This window comes from Mytilus trossulus, chromosome 6 (assembly GCF_036588685.1).
Source record: "Mytilus trossulus isolate FHL-02 chromosome 6, PNRI_Mtr1.1.1.hap1, whole genome shotgun sequence".
Lineage (NCBI taxonomy): Eukaryota > Metazoa > Mollusca > Bivalvia > Mytilida > Mytilidae > Mytilus > Mytilus trossulus.
Genome location: NC_086378.1, coordinates 12,935,624 through 12,948,416, shown reverse-complemented (window position 1 = coordinate 12,948,416; position 12,793 = coordinate 12,935,624). Strand labels below are relative to the sequence as shown.

The window sequence follows — 12,793 nt, the reverse complement described above, 5'->3', positions numbered from 1 at the left end:
GAAAAGGCTTTCTCAATATGTACAAGAGTAATTAATGGAGTGAAAAAACACTGCCGAGGCTTGTCGCATGGTTGTCCAACGATTTAAACCATTTACCAACGAATATACCACCCTTCAACGATTAATACAAAACAATATGGAGAGCTGATAGAGACTGTGTCCATCAACATTTAATGCATAAAAGATTTTTTTTTAAAACTAGGCCAAACATTTATGCAATAGCAACGTTAACATATCAACACAACAACAAACATAGCATACGTCAACTTTGACAATGATACGATAATAACCATTTAGTAACTGGTTATTGACTTGTGGACTATGACACTAAAGTAAATGTAAGGATAACAAGAATGTGTCCCAATAACACGGATGCCCCATCTGCACTATCATTTTCTATGTTCAGTGGACCGTTAAAATGGGACACAATCTCTAATTTGGCATTAAAATTAGAAAGATCATAGCATAGGGAAGATTTTTCAAGTTGATTGGACTTCATCAAAAACTACCTCGACCAAAAAATTTAACCTGAAGCGGGACATACGAATGGACGAACGAACGGACGCACATACCAGAAAACATGATGTCCAAAAATGGGGAATAAAAAAACATATTACTCTTTGTAAGATGGGGGAGGGTCATCATAGGTCATATGTTGTGATTTAAAGTTATCTCCTCCTTGGTCATAGTGCTCCGTAACCTCATACTGGGATGCCCGGCTGTACTCTGATTGCCTCTGGAACTGTTCAGTGTTTATGTCATTCCCGGGTATATGAGTTTGTGAAGAACTCATTATCCTTCCTTGCTGATTAGAACTGAAGTAAATCACCTTAAGTGCAAAAGGAAAATTGTTACAAAGAAACAAAAACAATTTTAACCTTATACGTACGCCAAAAATGTGCATTATGGTTTTTTTTACATAAATTTAATATTAATATTGACCTGTGGGTTAAATGTCATTTAGATAGCGCACAAACAATTAAGTGCTCACAAAAATGCTTTAATCGTCAAATTCTATATGTGCATAGCACATGTCTGGGGCTTGATCATTGGTTGATGTTGGTAGCTGTATGTCATATTTATTTTTCGAATCAGACCTTTCGATTTTTCGTTTTAGTCTCACATTTCACGATTGCTTATACTTTTAATGCTCACTAATCGGTATGTGTTTTACTCATAGTTGAACTTCGTACAAAAACCTTTAATTGCTTACATCCGCGTCGTTTTGACTTGATGGATTTTTGTTTTTTGTTTTTCCCGTTTGAATGGTTTTACACTAGTAATTTTAGGGTCCTTGGGAGACAACAACCCGACCAAATAAAAAAACAACAGCAGAAGGTCACTAACAGGTCTTCAATGTAGAGAGAAATTCCTGCACCCGGACTTGTTGTTTTCTTAAATCATTTATCTATTTCTATATTTACAGATGACATCTTGCTTCAAAATATAACTTCAAAATATAACTTCAAAATAGTTTTGTCGATGAACAAGTGATACATCTTACTTGTATTCGGCATTAATTCTCCACTAACAATAAATTTAAAAAAAACATGTGAAAAACAAAGTGACATTAAAACTCCTAAAATCATGACAAAAAAACAAACAACAGTATACGAAACCCCACATAGAAAACTCCTAACATCATGACAAAAAAACAAACAACAGTATACGAAACCCCACATAGAAAACTCCTAACATCATGACAAAAAAACAAACAACAGTATACGAAACCCCACATAGAAAACTCCTAACATCATGACAAAAAAACAAACAACAGTATACGAAACCCCACATAGAAAACTCCTAACATCATGACAAAAAAACAAACAACAGTATACGAAACCCCACATAGAAAACTCCTAACATCATGACAAAAAAACAAACAACAGTATACGAAACCCCACATAGAAAACTCCTAACATCATGACAAAAAAACAAACAACAGTATACGAAACCCCACATAGAAAACTCCTAACATCATGACAAAAAAACAAACAACAGTATACGAAACCCCACATAGAAAACTCCTGACATCATGACAAAAAAAAACAGTATACGAAACCCCACATAGAAAACTCCTAACATCATGACAAAAAACAAACAACAGTATACGAAACCCCACATAGAAAACTCCTAACATCATGACAAAAAAACAAACAACAGTATACGAAACCCCACATAGAAAACTTCTCACATCATGACAAAAATACAAACAACAGTATACCAAACACCACATAGAAAAAAAAAGATTAAGCAACTAGCTATGAAAAAGAAGATGTAGTTGTCAATGACACATCGTCACAAGAGACCAAATGCTGCAGAAATTAACAATTAAAGGTCTTCGCCAATGAGCAAAGCCCATACCGCAATGGGACATATGTTAAAAATCTTGAACCCTGCCAAAATCTAATGTGAACTATACACAGCTACTTTTGCAAAGGTACTATTTCCGTACTAAATAGTTATCAAAAGTACCAGGATTATAATTTTATACGCCAGACGCGCGTTTCGTCTACATAAGACTCATCAGTGACGCTCAGATCAAAATAGTTAAAAAGCCAAATAAATACAAAATATGTAGTACTGGAAATTTACTTTTAATATTTAGTACTATTTCTTTACTCTAAAATTATTGTAATATTTAGGTACTTGTATTTTACAGTACTTGATTTGTATTAAATATTTTGGTACAGAAACAATACAATATTCCATGTTTGAAAATCATAATTTTAAGAGATTTGAAATAGAAAAACTTTCAAAATGCTGAAAATGTAACGGTAGTAATCAAAACAAAAATCTGTAGTATCTAAATTCAAGTACAAATTAAGTACTGTAAAATACAGATACCTAAATATTACAATAGTTTTAAAATAACAAAATAGTACTGAATATTAAAAGTAAATTTCCAGTTCTACAGATTTTTAGTACAGAAATAGTACCTATGCAAAAGTAGCTGTGTAGTGCTCCGTGATGACTTTGAAAGCAACGAAAATATATATTATTTGGAACAGGATGAGTAAAGGAATTTGTAGCATCCTGTTTTTAATACCTGTAAAATCTAAAATACTAGTAAATGTATATAACGTAGGAAGACTTCTAAACTTACGGTGGGTTCTGAAACTTCCCATGGAGAACAACAACAGCAATAAGACGCTGAAAGTATGCCCACAACAAACTGAGCAGCAGAAAATATGGTCAAAAAGGCTGACAACACTACTACTTTTCCATTGTGGAATTCTCGCTGAAATAAAATTTATAATCATTTCTGTTATATAATATATCTTTTTGAAACACGTGTGTTATTATAAATTATAAAAAAATATATAGATAAAGCATTTATATTTCCAAAGGTAAAATATTTTTTAAATGTATTAAATATATCAATAAATTAATGTATAAAATTGAGAATGGAAATGGGGAATGTGTCAAAGAGACAACAACCCGACCAAATAAAAAAACAACAGCAGAAGGTAAAAGTAGGTAAAGGAGGCGGCGAAATATGTTTTTTTCTCCGAAATCCATCTACAAAAATCATTTGTACAAAACGAAAATACAGAAATTCCCAAATTGCCATACTCGTTAATTCAAATATTGTGCTTAATATCTGCCACTGAATGGATACCATCTGGTGATTTCAAGTGTTATTTACGTAGTACTTGTAGTTTAAAGATTTAATATGCTTGCTTGCTTCATTTCTATAAATCTTTGCTCAAGCATTGAAGTTAAGGCATCTGCAGTCAATAGAAAGGCAGGATTTCAGCTTATACTGCTATTAAAAAACAAAGGACTACAAAGGAAAACATCGCGCCCAAAATGACAAGGTCGTTTTTAGCGTGGGTGAAGTCGGAGGTCGTTTTTTTTCCAAATTTTACAGGTCGCATGTCGTTTATAGAAGGCCCTCAGGTCGGAAGTGGCCTCTAAAAAGTCTAGAGATCGCAGGTCGTTTTTGACCCTGTATGAGCCTCAATAATGCATATAAACTGACGCCCCACCTATCTTTTGATTGCAGATGTCAATATTAATTACCTATAGACATAATCGTATTGTCGACTCATACTTACGTAAATGGCTCCAATGACTCCAAGACTGAATATGATTGGGACAAATAGAGCCGATCCAATAATACTACATACCATAAAGGCAATTTTCTGAATAATAAAGCAAGTAACGTTGAAAGAGCAAAATAGTCGAGCACAACATAATACAACATAATCAGGCAAGTTTTATTCTTTACGTGTCTGGCGTTCTAAATTATAATCCTGGTACCTTTGACAACTTTTACACCACTGGGTCGATGCCACTGCTGGTGGACGTTTCGTCCCCGAGGGTATCACCAGCCCAGTAGTCAACACTTCGATGTTAAAATGAATATCAATAATGTGGTCATTTTAATAAATTACCTGTTTACAAAACTTTGATTTTTTTTTAAATAAGGATTTTCTTATCCAAGGCATAGATTACCTTAGCCGTATTTGGCACAACTTTTTTGATTTTTGGATCCTCAATGCTCTTCAACTATTTACTTGTATATTTGTTATTCTCATCGGATTTTGTCTAATGCTTAGTCTGTTTCTGTGTGTGTTACATTTTTTATGTTGTGTCGTTGTTTTCCTCTTATATTTAATGCGTTTCCCTCAGTTTTAGTTTGTAACCCCAATTTATTTTTTTGTCTATAGATTTACGAGTTTTGAACAGATATGAGCGTCACTGCTAAGTCTTATGAAGACGAAACGAGCGTCTGGCGTACTTAATTATAATCCTGGTACCTTTGAAAACTTTTACACCACTGGGTCGATGCCACTGCTGTTGGACGTTTCGTCCCCGAGGGTATCACCAGCCCAGTAGTCAACACTTCGGTGTTGAAATGAACATCAATAATGTGGTCATTTTTATAAATTACCTGTTTACAAAACTTTGATTTTTTTTTAAACTAGGAATTTTCTTATTCCAGACATAGATTACCTTAGCCGTATTTGGCACAACTTTTTTGAGTTTTGGATCCTCAACGCTCTTCAACTATTTACTTGTTTGGCTTTACAAATATTTTGATGTGAGCGTCACTGATGAGTCTTATGTAGACGAAACGCGCTTCTAGCGTACTAAATTATAAACTGGTACATTTGATAACTTTTACACTAGTGGGTCGATGCCACAGCTGGTGGACGTTTCGTCCCCGAGGGTATCACCAGCCTAGTAGTCAACACTTCGGTGTTGGCATGAATATCAATAATGCGTTCATTTTTATAAATTACCTATTTACAAAACTTTGATTTTTTTTAAAACTAAGGATTTTCTTATCCCAGACATATATTACCTTAGCCGTATTTGGCGTACCTTTTTTGAATTTTGGATCCTCAATGCTCTTCAACTTTTTACTTGTTTGGCTTTACAAATATTTTGATATGAGCGTCACTGATGAGTCTTATGTAGACGAAACGCGCGTCTGCCGTACTCGATTATAATCCTGGTACCTTTGATAACTTTTAAACCACTGGGTCGATGCCAATGCTGGTGGACGTATCGTCCCCGCGGGTATCACCAACCCAGTAGTCAACACTTTTGGTGTTGACATGAATATGTGGTCATTTTTATAAATTACATGTTAACAAAACTTTTATTTTTTTTTAAACTAAGGATTGTCTTATCCCAGGCATAGATTACCCCAGGAGTAGATTACCTTAGCCGTATTTGGCACAACTTTTTGGAATTTTGGGTCCTCAATGCTCTTCAACTTTGTATTTGTTTGGCTTTTTTAACTATTTTGATCTGAGCGTCACTGATGAGTCTTATGTAGACGAAACGCGCGTCTGGCGTATAAAATTATAATCCTGGTATTTTTGATAACTATTTACACCACTGGGTCGATGCCACTGCTGGTGGACGTTTCGTCCCCGAGGGTATCACCAGCCCAGTAGTCAGCACTTCGGTGTTGACATGAATATCAATTTTGTGGTCATTTTTATAAATTTTCTGTATGCAAAACTTTGAATTTTTCGAAAAACTAAGGATTTTCTTACCCCAGGAGTAGATTACCTTAGCCGTATTTGGCACAACTTTTTGGAATTTTGGGTCCTCAATGCTCTTCAACTTTGTATTTGTTTGGCTTTTTTAACTATTTTGATCTGAGCGTCACTGATGAGTCTTATGTAGACGAAACGCGCGTCTGGCGTATAAAATTATAATCCTGGTATTTTTGATAACTATTTACCTTAGCCGTATTTGGACAACTTTTTTAATTTTGGATCCTCAATGCTCTTCAACTATTCAACTATTTACTTGTTTGGCTTTACAAATAACGATACATTTATAATAATTTGTTTTTATATGGCAACCAGACTGTTTGATTCGAACACCCCTGATAAGTCGTATTTCAACTCGTCAGGTGTACCAATATGTGAGAGATCCGTGGTGCAGTGGTTAGTACATCGGACTACTAACACAAAGGTTCCTGGTTCGATTCCAGTCTCGGATGAAAATTTCTGGGACACCATTTGCGATTATGGTCTTCAGGAAACGATGATAGTCCGTCAGAAGGAAACAATAAATGGCTGACCCGTGTTAAGAGAGAGCCATATATCTTGCACGTTAAAGACACCCTTGTAGATTTCGCAAAAGAGCAGACTAATGACGCTACAAGCCCGCACTCTTTTGCAAGAATTTGTAGATACCAGAATGGCAATAAGAGCATATTTATAAGCAGGCCTGTTTACTCACCAGGTTTTTCCAGTTATTTATTTTCTTTCGTGACATACAAATGGGAAAGAATCCGGTGAATAAAAACTAAAAAAGAAGTTAAAATTCATGTATTTTAAATGTAACACCGGCTTGCTTTTTTTTTTACTGTTTTACTCAATGTGAACGAACAGCTAGTCACACTAGAACTTACAAAACCTTTTTAATGAACTAGAATGCACGTACAAAATGTTGCTAGATTAAACAATTTAGCAGAAGCCAAACCCTATGCCTAGCATCGGACAGTGGGATAACAGCACAACACATTACAAACCTGTTCCTTTACTATCTTGAATCACTGTTTTGGCTAAGCTTCATATAAATCCATAAACAAACAGCTACAACTTAGTATTGACCTACCCATATCAAATCAAAGTCCGACATATGGTAACTGAACAACAAACAGCTACAACTTAGTATTGACCTACCCATATCAAATCAGAGTCCGACATATGGTTCCTGAACAACAAACAGTTACAACTTAGTATTGACCTATCCATATTAAATCAAAGTCCAACATATGGTAACTGAACAACAAACAGCTTCAACTTAGTATTGACCTATCCATATTAAATCAAAGTCCGAAATATGGTAACTGAACAACAAACAGCTACAACTTAGTATTGATCTACCCATATAAAATCAAAGTCAGACATATGGTAACTGAACAACAAACAGCTACAACTTAGTATTGACCTATCCATATTAAATCAAAGTCCGACATATGGTAACTGAACAACAAACAGCTACAACTTAGTATTGACCTACCCATATCAAATCAGAGTTTGACATATGGTAACTGAACAATAAACAGCTACAACTTGGTATTGACCTATCCATATTAAATCAAAGTCAGACATATGGTAACTGAACAACACATACCAAATCGTGAGAAAAGCTTTAATGACATCTAGAAAGATAAGTTCGTACAGCTGCCATTAGAAAAAAAAACATTATTTTCTCGTTCAAATTATTCATAAAATTATGAACATATTGTGTATGTATCTATGCGTGTGTCACGTGTGTGTGTTTGGTTTGTTGAGTGTATGTTTTGTTCAATTGTATAAAGTAGAAAATCCACATGTATTACATCAAAATCATGGGAAGTAGTTAACTAAACATACCCATCCTGAGCATATCAGACAAGTAAGATCAAATGCAAGCAAAGGTTCTGTGTATCTTCTCCATATCCAGCACTGCCAGAACCAGGGATCATGCACACCATAGTAACTTTTGTATGAGTGACGACAGTTCCGGTTCATTTCAATGGCATCTAGAATTACACCAATGAAGCTGTGAACCATACAAACAATAGCTAGAACAATCTGAGATCCTCCAAGAATCCGGAATGTTCTCACAGGAAAAATCGGTTCTTGACTAGGTGCAACCAAATTGTGGCCTATATGAGCAACAGATGGGTGCGTGACAGTTTGTACGACTGGGTCATGTATTATAGCTGCAAATCCAGGTTCATTGATAGGGTGTGAGATCATACTGGTAGCTAGAATTAAAGAATACATGGAAAACATTAAAAGTCAATTGTTCATGAACAATTGATAGGTCTTTCCTTTTTTCTTTTATTAATTGCCTTCTTAGTTAAAAAATATATGGTTTCTAAGGACTTTTATGTTCATAACAAGTGGTTGCTAAGGACAAAAATCATTCATAAGGATAAAAATATTACTGCAAGTATTAAAAATGTCATATGTACTATTCATAGTATTTAAAGATAAAAAAAATAAGTGATTGTTAAGGACTTATATGTCGTTGCTAGGGACAAAAATGTCATTTCCAGTGTTAAAAATTTCATATTTATATTATTCATAGCCTTCTAAGTTCAAAAATATATGGTTGCTAAGGTGTTTCATGTCGTTGCTAGGGACTTGACCTCTGACCTTGACCTAACTTTGTAGTTCTTATTATGCTAATCATTTTTGCAATTCAAAGTTTCTTTCTATCTCTAACCACTTTTGGGTTATAAGCAAACAATCATCATTTCGGACCCCAAAAACAGTTTTGGTGCCCTAGTTCCATAACAGTTGGTCCAATAATTTTAAACCAAACATAACAAATGTAGATCTCGACAAGACACACATTTTCTTCGTTACATTTTATCAGCCATCTTTTACGGTTATTGAGTAAATCCGATAACAAGCTAAGGTCAAAATCTAGGTTATGACCTTGACCTTTGACCTTAGGTCAATTTTCATGTATATGTGAATTGATGATCATTGGTGATAATCCTAGGTGGCTACAACTTACAGTTTCTGAGTTTTAGTGGCCAACCGACTTTTGTTAATTTTCAAAGGGGCATAACCATACCAATGAGTCGTTAAATCTTTTCAATTCAAATGTAACAAAGCACCAGGGTCTGTTCTTGAACAAATTCCACCCTTTGTTTTTTTTGTACCTATTATGGTTATGGAGTTAGAGTGATAACAAGGTTTTCGGTGTTAGGGGAGATAACCCCTATAAAGGAAATGTTACGGGGTCGTGCCCTCACCACAAGATAGCTCTTGGTCAACCGATACTAGATTCCTAATATCATTTCAATATGTCGCGTACTTTTTTTGGGAAATTTCGTTAAAGTTTGGCGGAAAGAATAATAATAATAATTAAACTGTCAATTGTTCTTGAACAATTGAGAGGTCTTTCCTTTTGTAATGTAAAATACATGTTCAAATAGACGTAGAATGTATTGAAAAGCTTTAAAACACACTGAAAAACCTTTAAATAAGGTTAAAAACACCAAATTCGCTATATGGGACATGACCTTGACCTTTGACCTTTTGACCTTTGTCAAGGTCATTAGTCCCCAATGTCATTGCCGAAGACCCCATGGGTCTAGGACCTTTGGTTATATAGTAAAAGATGATTTTGTCTTTCCAGAAACCTAAAACAGGTGTTATGCCCCTTAAAAAAAGGTCAAATCTCTTCGGTCAAAATGTAACAAAGTTGTGCCGTAATGACCCAAACATTTTCCACTATTTAAAACTTCTGTAAGTATAATGGTTTCTGAGATTATCCCATAACAAGGTGTTAGGTCAAAGGTCAAGGTCAACATACAAATTTGACCTTGAGGTATTTTTCAAAGATACATAAATTGATGATGATTGGTGAAGATCCTAGGTGTCTACGACTTACGGTTTCTGAGTTTTGGTGGTCAACCGACACCGGTTAATTTTCATAGGGGCATAACCCTACCAATGAGTCGTTGAATCTTTTCGATCCAAATGTAACGAAGAACCAGGGTCTGGTCCTGAACAAATTTCACCCTTAGTTATTTTTCTACCTATTATGGTTACGGTGTTGGAACGATAACAAGGTTTTTTGGTTACGGAGGGATTACTCCGAACCGACAAAATATTTCGACTAACAGGGTGAGTTCCAGATAGGTATTCATGACACCGATACAAAGTGTGAACATGAAAGCGACACGTCTTACGGTTTAGGCTGCTAACTTCGTCAAAGTTTGGCGGAAGAATAATAATAATAATTAAAACGTCAATTGTTCTTGAACAATTGAGAGGTCTTTCCTTTTGTAATATAAAATAGATGTTCCAATAGAAGTAGAATGTATTGTCAAACGCCCCCCTTTTGATCATCCACTGAGATCTGTACTTTCTGTAGCTTTTGTTTTTGTAGTATATGAGCTTTCGTACATGGTCCGAGTTGTTTTAGAATTGGTCCGAGTGTTCGTGGTCCGACTTGAATTTGGTCCGAGATGTGATGATTATCTATCCCAGAATTCAGCGTAGAACTTCCTTTCTGAAACGCCATTGTAAGTGGGAACCCTGCACATTTTTTTCTTGGACTTATTCAAGTAAAACCTCCCCTTGTGATTTGTTAAATGTGCTTGAAACAAAGCAAATAAATTATTTCTAAAGGCCATTGATATATTATCATAAATTAGTGAACAGTGTATGTAATATAAAAGAAAGGATGTGAGGTATCCATCCATGACACAAAAAAATCATGATTCATGCATATCAAACACACAAAAAGCAAAGGAACAGTGCTTTTATTGCTGTTCTTCATCTCAAAGTCATAGTGAGGACTTGAACAAGGAATAAAATCTCTCACTTCGCTGCAAGTTTAAGACGGCCCCTAGCACCAGTTTGAGCGGAATTCTTGGCAAACTGACGATCATAACACAACTGTAATTTGAAGAACAAATTAATAAAGAAAATCAAACAATAACTGTCATAAATTATTTAGCCCGCCAATCACAATCAGGCGTGCAAAAACAAGGATCTCCTGTACTTGGCATTCGTAGGCGAAGATAATGAATTCTGTGCTTTTAACTTGAGTAATGTTTTACCAATTCTTACGAAATTTTAACAAATGTTAATTGCCACAATAATGACAAAATGTGTTACATTCTCTGCCTATTTTGTTCGGCCATATTGAATCTCGTGGTGACGTCACGAAAAAACAAGAAAAGATAACTCTTGTAGGAAAGCACGTGTTAGTTTGTTTACGTTGTCTTTTATTTTATTTTCATGACTTTTTGAATGAAAGTACGTTTAATTAAGATTATAAACTAACGGAAATAATAATTATTTCATTGAATTTAAATTTTTAGTATGAATAAATGTTTTAAAGTCTTTTAAACACTTGATTCTCGCTTAGAAATAAGTAAACAAACTAACACGTGTTTTTCTACAAGAGTTATCTGTTCTTGTTTTTCGTAGGCGTTCCTCACCTCCAACATAGGAGATCAAGGAAATTGGAGTTATCTTTTCTTGTTTTTCGTGACGTCACCACGAGATTCAATATGGCCGAACAAAATAGGCGGAGAACGTATACAAATGGAAATAATTAGATAATATATAGTGTTAAGGAAATGAATATTCAAACATAAATACGTACGTCATATCCTAGAAAAATATCTAACGGAACGAACTAGATATATTGACAAGCTTTGCATGGATTCTAAAGAATAAATTTTAGGGAAATAAGTGCGACCTGAACCTGAGTCGCAATTCCGAACGTTTTGAAATAGGAAAAATCCGTAGCTCTATGGTCCGCAAATAGTCAAAAAATAACATAAGGACCTAAAGAGCTACGATACTGCAGCTAGTGAGCCAATTACAACTAATAAAAAAAATCATGCATCTAAAACTTAATTATCAATCAGTACACATCCAACATCCAATGAATTTAGTGTAAAGACGTCATTAACAGTCAGAAAAAACAAGCTTGGGGTGATTTGTTTGCATTTTTGACATGACGGGAAATAAAAATATAAAGACTTACACTAAGCAGTAAATGCATGAAAAAAGATGATAAATACTTGAGCAATATTGAACAACATTTTAAACAAATCTGTTTATTGTTTAATTTAAAAGTACTGGTCAAGGAAAAATTAATTTATTTATTAATACATGTAGATAATGTCTGGTTCTTTTTTTCTTTTTTCATGTACTGATAGACAAAAAATAGACGGAATGTTATTTATAAACTTTATTGAAAGAATAAAATCAATGATGTATTAAACAAATATATTTGATTGAATTCAACATTGAAATCTGGATCATAGCTCTTCATCTTTTTAGCTCACCTGGCACGAAGGGCCGTGCCAAGTGAGCTTTTTCAATCACTTGGCGTCCGTCGTTTTTAATGTTTACAAAAATCTTCTCTGAAACTACTGGGTCAAATTTAACTAAACATGGCCAAAATCATCATCAGGGTATCTAGTTTGATAATTGTGTCCGGTGACCCAGCCAACCAACCAAGATGGCTGCCATGGCTAAAAATAGAACATAGGGGTAAAATGCAGTTTTTGGCTTATAACTCAAAAAACAAAGCATTTAGAGCAAATCTGATTGAGGTTTATATCAGGTCAAGATCTATCTGTTCTGAAATTTTCAGATGAATTGGACAACTGGTTGTTAGAGTGCTGCCCCTGAATTGGTAATTTTAAGGAAATTTTGCTGTTTTTTGGTTATTATCTTGAATATTATTATAGATAGAGATAAACTGTAAATAGCAAAAATGTTCAGCAAAGTAAGATCTGCAAATAAGTCAACAGAACCAAAATGGTCTGTTGACCCCTTAA

At 34.6% G+C, this 12,793-nt stretch overlaps 1 protein-coding gene across 1 annotated transcript in view; it reads right to left on the bottom strand.

Moving 5' to 3' along the window:
• Positions 1 to 601: 601 nt before the first annotated feature.
• LOC134723199 (uncharacterized) overlaps positions 602 to 12,793 on the bottom strand; it is a 32,516-nt gene continuing 20,324 nt past the window's right edge. The window contains exons 2-6 of the mRNA XM_063586827.1: positions 7,857 to 8,233; positions 6,715 to 6,780; positions 4,062 to 4,148; positions 3,107 to 3,241; positions 602 to 829 (exon numbers count right to left, since the gene is read on the bottom strand). Of these exons, the coding sequence (XP_063442897.1) occupies positions 614 to 829; positions 3,107 to 3,241; positions 4,062 to 4,148; positions 6,715 to 6,780; positions 7,857 to 8,225 (873 nt within the window). The 5' untranslated portion in view covers positions 8,226 to 8,233 and the 3' untranslated portion in view covers positions 602 to 613. The remainder of the gene's footprint in view (positions 830 to 3,106; positions 3,242 to 4,061; positions 4,149 to 6,714; positions 6,781 to 7,856; positions 8,234 to 12,793) is intronic.